At 44.9% G+C, this 6,415-nt stretch overlaps 2 protein-coding genes across 3 annotated transcripts in view; one reads left to right on the plus strand and one right to left on the minus strand.

Moving 5' to 3' along the window:
• LOC110456442 (activating signal cointegrator 1 complex subunit 3-like) overlaps positions 1–6,415 on the plus strand; it is a 356,696-nt gene that overhangs the window by 295,034 nt on the left and 55,247 nt on the right. The gene's annotated exons all lie outside the window — the stretch shown is intronic.
• Positions 167–6,415, minus strand: part of LOC110456418 — a 14,830-nt gene continuing 8,581 nt past the window's right edge. For both annotated transcript variants that reach the window (XM_021507176.1, XM_021507175.1), the window contains exons 5-6: positions 5,431–5,488; positions 167–952 (exon numbers count right to left, since the gene is read on the minus strand). In XM_021507176.1, the coding sequence (XP_021362851.1) occupies positions 415–952; positions 5,431–5,488 (596 nt within the window). In that variant the 3' untranslated portion in view covers positions 167–414. The remainder of the gene's footprint in view (positions 953–5,430; positions 5,489–6,415) is intronic.

Below are 6,415 nucleotides of genomic sequence, written 5' to 3' on the forward strand. Positions count from 1 at the left end.
TACATTTCCCATGTATATCACTGTTTGTACATACATTTCCCATGTACATCACTGTTTGTACATACATTTCCCATGTACATCACTGTTTGTATATACATTTCCCATGTACATCACTGTTTGTACATACATTTCCCATGTATATTACTGTTTGTATATACATTTCCCACATGTGTCATTTTTTGTATAAAAAAAATCCATGTACATCACAGTTTTGCACATTTTAAACATATATCAATATATGAGCATTATCAATATCTATCATTTAAATTTCACTAATATTTCCTACATATAATGTATGTTTCTACATTTCCACACCATTTGTACATTTCCTTATCTTTATTAAAGTCGTAAGAAACAAAAGGTCAGGCTACTTTAACTAGTAGTGCGACTGTAGTCTAGTTCCATAGGGTGTATTTAGCACTCTGATTTCTTTCGGTGATTATCCATGGGGAGATAATCCTCATCAACATTTTCCTTGGAAAGAGGATGGTCGTGGCTGTAGATGGGGACATGAAACAGTTCTCTTCCAGCCTCCTGGTTCATTGTCTTACTATTTTCTGTGTTGACATAGGTATGTTTTTTATGTTGGTCTGTCTTTGATTTCTTTTGGTGATTATCCATGGGGAGATAATCCTCATCAACATTTTCCTTGGAAAGAGGATGGTCGTGGCTGTTGATGGGGACAGGAAACATGTCTCTACCAGCCTCCTGGTTCATTGTCTCATTATTTTCTGTGTTGACATTGTTATGTTTTTTATGTTGGTTTGTCTTTGATTTCTTTTTTTTATGCCATGATTTTGTTTTTGTGTTGATTTGTTCCGTTGATTGGAACCTCAGGCTTTCATCTTCATTATCATTTTGTGGATTTAACTGCCAGTCTTCCTTGTCTGTTTTTCGAGATTTTGTTTGCCGACAATAGGTGGTGGGTATCCTATCCACTTCAAACCTGTATCTGAATATAACAAAAAAAGAATTTACCAAAACTATTTTCCAAAATGATATGATGAATTTTACTGTTAAGATACATCTTATGTGACTCTTAAAGGTAATGTTACAGCTAATGCAGCACTGGACTTGGTCAATGGTTGGCAACCAGGAAGCTGAATTGATAGAGTACATGTGTCTGTCTAGATCCCAGTCTGGTCATGTGTCTGTCTATATCCCAATCTGGTCATGTGTCTGTCTAGATCCCAGTCTGGTCATGTGTCTGTCTAGATCCTAAACTGGTCATGTGTCTGTCTAGATCCCAGTCTGGTCATGTGTCTGTCTAGATCCCAGTCTGGTCATGTGTCTGTCTAGATCCCAGTCTGGTCATGTGTCTGTCTAGATCCCAGTCTGGTCATGTGTCTGTCTAGATCCCAGTCTGGTCATGTGTCTGTCTAGATCCCAGTCTGGTCATGTGTCTGTCTAGATCCCAGTCTGGTCATGTGTCTGTCTAGATCCCAGTCTGGTCATGTGTCTGTCTAGATCCCAGTCTAGTTATGTGTCTGTCTAGATCCCAGTCTGGTCATGTGTCTGTCTAGATCCCAGTCTGGTCATGTGTCTGTCTAGATCCCAGTCTGGTCATGTGTCTGTCTAGATCCCAGTCTGGTCATGTGTCTGTCTAGATCCCAGTCTGGTCATGTGTCTGTCTAGATCCCAGTCTGGTCATGTGTCTGTCTAGATCCCAGTCTGGTCATGTGTCTGTCTAGATCCCAGTCTGGTCATGTGTCTGTCTAGATCCCAGTCTAGTTATGTGTCTGTCTAGATCCCAGTCTGGTCATGTGTCTGTCTAGATCCCAGTCTGGTCATGTGTCTGTCTAGATCCCAGTCTGGTCATGTGTCTGTCTAGATCCCAGTCTGGTCATGTGTCTGTCTAGATCCCAGTCTGGTCATGTGTCTGTCTAGATCCCAGTCTGGTCATGTGTCTGTCTAGATCCCAGTCTGGTCATGTGTCTGTCTAGATCCCAGTCTGGTCATGTGTCTGTCTAGATCCCAGTCTGGTCATGTGTCTGTCTAGATCCCAGTCTGGTCATGTGTCTGTCTAGATCCCAGTCTGGTCATGTGTCTGTCTAGATCCTAGTCTGGTCATGTGTCTGTCTAGATCCCAGTCTGGTCATGTGTCTGTCTAGATCCCAGTCTGGTCATGTGTCTGTCTAGATCCCAGTCTGGTCATGTGTCTGTCTAGATCCCAGTCTGGTCATGTGTCTGTCTAGATCCCAGTCTGGTCATGTGTCTGTCTAGATCCCAGTCTGGTCATGTGTCTGTCTAGATCCCAGTCTGGTCATGTGTCTGTCTAGATCCCAGTCTGGTCATGTGTCTGTCTAGATCCCAGTCTGGTCATGTGTCTGTCTAGATCCCAGTCTGGTCATGTGTCTGTCTAGATCCCAGTCTGGTCATGTGTCTGTCTAGATCCTAAACTGGTCATGTGTCTGTCTAGATCCCAGTCTGGTCATGTGTCTGTCTAGATCCCAGTCTGGTCATGTGTCTGTCTAGATCCCAGTCTGGTCATGTGTCTGTCTAGATCCCAGTCTGGTCATGTGTCTGTCTAGATCCCAGTCTGGTCATGTGTCTGTCTAGATCCCAGTCTGGTCATGTGTCTGTCTAGATCCCAGTCTGGTCATGTGTCTGTCTAGATCCCAGTCTGGTCATGTGTCTGTCTAGATCCCAGTCTAGTTATGTGTCTGTCTAGATCCCAGTCTGGTCATGTGTCTGTCTAGATCCCAGTCTGGTCATGTGTCTGTCTAGATCCCAGTCTGGTCATGTGTCTGTCTAGATCCCAGTCTGGTCATGTGTCTGTCTAGATCCCAGTCTGGTCATGTGTCTGTCTAGATCCCAGTCTGGTCATGTGTCTGTCTAGATCCCAGTCTGGTCATGTGTCTGTCTAGATCCCAGTCTGGTCATGTGTCTGTCTAGATCCCAGTCTGGTCATGTGTCTGTCTAGATCCCAGTCTGGTCATGTGTCTGTCTAGATCCCAGTCTGGTCATGTGTCTGTCTAGATCCTAGTCTGGTCATGTGTCTGTCTAGATCCCAGTCTGGTCATGTGTCTGTCTAGATCCCAGTCTGGTCATGTGTCTGTCTAGATCCCAGTCTGGTCATGTGTCTGTCTAGATCCCAGTCTGGTCATGTGTCTGTCTAGATCCCAGTCTGGTCATGTGTCTGTCTAGATCCCAGTCTGGTCATGTGTCTGTCTAGATCCCAGTCTGGTCATGTGTCTGTCTAGATCCCAGTCTGGTCATGTGTCTGTCTAGATCCCAGTCTAGTTATGTGTCTGTCTAGATCCCAGTCTGGTCATGTGTCTGTCTAGATCCCAGTCTGGTCATGTGTCTGTCTAGATCCCAGTCTGGTCATGTGTCTGTCTAGATCCCAGTCTGGTCATGTGTCTGTCTAGATCCCAGTCTGGTCATGTGTCTGTCTAGATCCCAGTCTGGTCATGTGTCTGTCTAGATCCCAGTCTGGTCATGTGTCTGTCTAGATCCCAGTCTGGTCATGTGTCTGTCTAGATCCCAGTCTAGTTATGTGTCTGTCTAGATCCCAGTCTGGTCATGTGTCTGTCTAGATCCCAGTCTGGTCATGTGTCTGTCTAGATCCCAGTCTGGTCATGTGTCTGTCTAGATCCCAGTCTGGTCATGTGTCTGTCTAGATCCCAGTCTGGTCATGTGTCTGTCTAGATCCCAGTCTGGTCATGTGTCTGTCTAGATCCCAGTCTGGTCATGTGTCTGTCTAGATCCCAGTCTGGTCATGTGTCTGTCTAGATCCTAAACTGGTCATGTGTCTGTCTAGATCCCAGTCTGGTCATGCGTCTGTCTAGATCCCAGTCTGGTCATGTGTCTGTCTAGATCCCAGTCTAGTTATGTGTCTGTCTAGATCCCAGTCTGGTCATGTGTCTGTCTAGATCCCAGTCTGGTCATGTGTCTGTCTAGATCCCAGTCTGGTCATGTGTCTGTCTAGATCCCAGTCTGGTCATGTGTCTGTCTAGATCCCAGTCTGGTCATGTGTCTGTCTAGATCCCAGTCTGGTCATGTGTCTGTCTAGATCCCAGTCTGGTCATGTGTCTGTCTAGATCCCAGTCTGGTCATGTGTCTGTCTAGATCCTAAACTGGTCATGTGTCTGTCTAGATCCCAGTCTGGTCATGTGTCTGTCTAGATCCCAGTCTGGTCATGTGTCTGTCTAGATCCCAGTCTGGTCATGTGTCTGTCTAGATCCCAGTCTGGTCATGTGTCTGTCTAGATCCCAGTCTGGTCATGTGTCTGTCTAGATCCCAGTCTGGTCATGTGTCTGTCTAGATCCCAGTCTGGTCATGTGTCTGTCTAGATCCCAGTCTGGTCATGTGTCTGTCTAGATCCCAGTCTAGTTATGTGTCTGTCTAGATCCCAGTCTGGTCATGTGTCTGTCTAGATCCCAGTCTGGTCATGTGTCTGTCTAGATCCCAGTCTGGTCATGTGTCTGTCTAGATCCCAGTCTGGTCATGTGTCTGTCTAGATCCCAGTCTGGTCATGTGTCTGTCTAGATCCCAGTCTGGTCATGTGTCTGTCTAGATCCCAGTCTGGTCATGTGTCTGTCTAGATCCCAGTCTGGTCATGTGTCTGTCTAGATCCCAGTCTGGTCATGTGTCTGTCTAGATCCCAGTCTGGTCATGTGTCTGTCTAGATCCCAGTCTGGTCATGTGTCTGTCTAGATCCCAGTCTGGTCATGTGTCTGTCTAGATCCCAGTCTGGTCATGTGTCTGTCTAGATCCCAGTCTGGTCATGTGTCTGTCTAGATCCCAGTATGGTCATGTGTCTGTCTAGATCCTAGTCTGGTCATGTGTCTGTCTAGATCCCAGTCTGGTCATGTGTCTGTCTAGATCCCAGTATGGTCATGTGTCTGTCTAGATCCCAGTATGGTCATGTGTCTGTCTAGATCCCAGTCTGGCCATGTGTCTGTCTAGATCCCAGTCTGGTCCTGTGTCTGTCTAGATCCCAGTCTGGCAATGTGTCTGTCTAGATCCCAGTCTGGTCATGTGTCTGTCAAGATCCCAGTCTGGCCATGTGTCTGTCTAGATCCCAGTATGGTCATGTGATTGTCGAAATCCTAGTCTGGTCATGTGTCTGTCTAGATCCCAGTATGGTCATGTGTCTGTCTAGATCCCAGTATGGTCATGTGTCTGTCTAGATCCCAGTCTGCCCATGTGTCTGTCTAGATCCCAGTCTGGCCATGTGTCGTTCTAGATCCCAGTCTGGCCATGTATCGGTCTTGATCCTAGTTTGGCCATGTGTCTGTCAAGATCCCAGTCTGGCCATGTGTCAGTCTTGATCCCAGTCTGGCCATGTATCGGTCTAGATCCTAGTTTGGCCATGTGTCTGTCAAGATCCTAGTCTCGTTATGCATTTGTTTTCTCCTGTTACACACCCATATAGGATAACAAAGCACCTCCTTCCAACCATAATGTTTAATTAGTTACATGTACCTTCGGCATTTGTAGAATAGACACACTGCTTGCACCAGGTTTGTGAGGGCCAGGATCACTGTAAACAAACAGGATTCATATGAAAAACATATGAGTCACTTTATAGAAAATGAATATATTATTTACGTAAAATAATCTATGTATTTCAGCTCACCTGGCCAAAGGTCACAAAGCTATGGTCATGTCGAAAAAAGCAGTTTGCAATATAAAGTTACTTGTTTTGGTAGTGTTACTCTTAATAAGTGGAGATATTTAAAACTTATTTCTCCATTTCCACCTGGTTGCTTTCGTCAACATTTTAATCAAATGTTCTATGTATATACATGGCCCTGACCAACTGCTGCTATCCTTTTTAGCTCACCTGGCACTTCGTGCTAAGTGAGCTTATGCCGTGGCTTCCGGCGTCCGGCAGGCGTCAATATTTTACTTTAAACGGCTTTATCTTAATAACCGAGAGGCCTAGGGTGATGATATTTGGCCAGAAGCAAACTGGGATGAAGGATAAAATTAATGACCTTCACCCATTTTCAAGGTCACAGGGGTCAAATATGTTAAAAACTTTAAACATCTTCTTCTCCATAACCAAACTGCCCAGGGAGATGATATTTGCCCAGTAACATGCTTGGATAAAGGGCTACCAAGTTTGTTCAAATGAATGACCTTCAATTATATTCAAGGTCACAGGGGTCAAATATGTTTGAAACCTTTAAACAACTTCTTCTCAATAACCAAGAGGCCTAGGATGATGCTATTTGACCAGTAGCATGCTGTAATAGAGGGCTACATAGTTTGTTCAAATGAATGACCTTGACTTATATTCAAGGTCACAGGAGTCAAATATGTCTAAAACCTTTAAACAACTTCTTCTGAATAACCAAGAAGTCTAGGATAATGATATTTGGCCAGTAACATGCTGGGATAAAGGGCTACCAAGTTTGTTCAAACTAATGACCTTCATCTATTTTCAAGGTCACAGGGGTCAAAT

Source organism: Mizuhopecten yessoensis, unplaced genomic scaffold, assembly GCF_002113885.1.
Source record: "Mizuhopecten yessoensis strain PY_sf001 unplaced genomic scaffold, ASM211388v2 scaffold8745, whole genome shotgun sequence".
Taxonomy (NCBI): domain Eukaryota; kingdom Metazoa; phylum Mollusca; class Bivalvia; order Pectinida; family Pectinidae; genus Mizuhopecten; species Mizuhopecten yessoensis.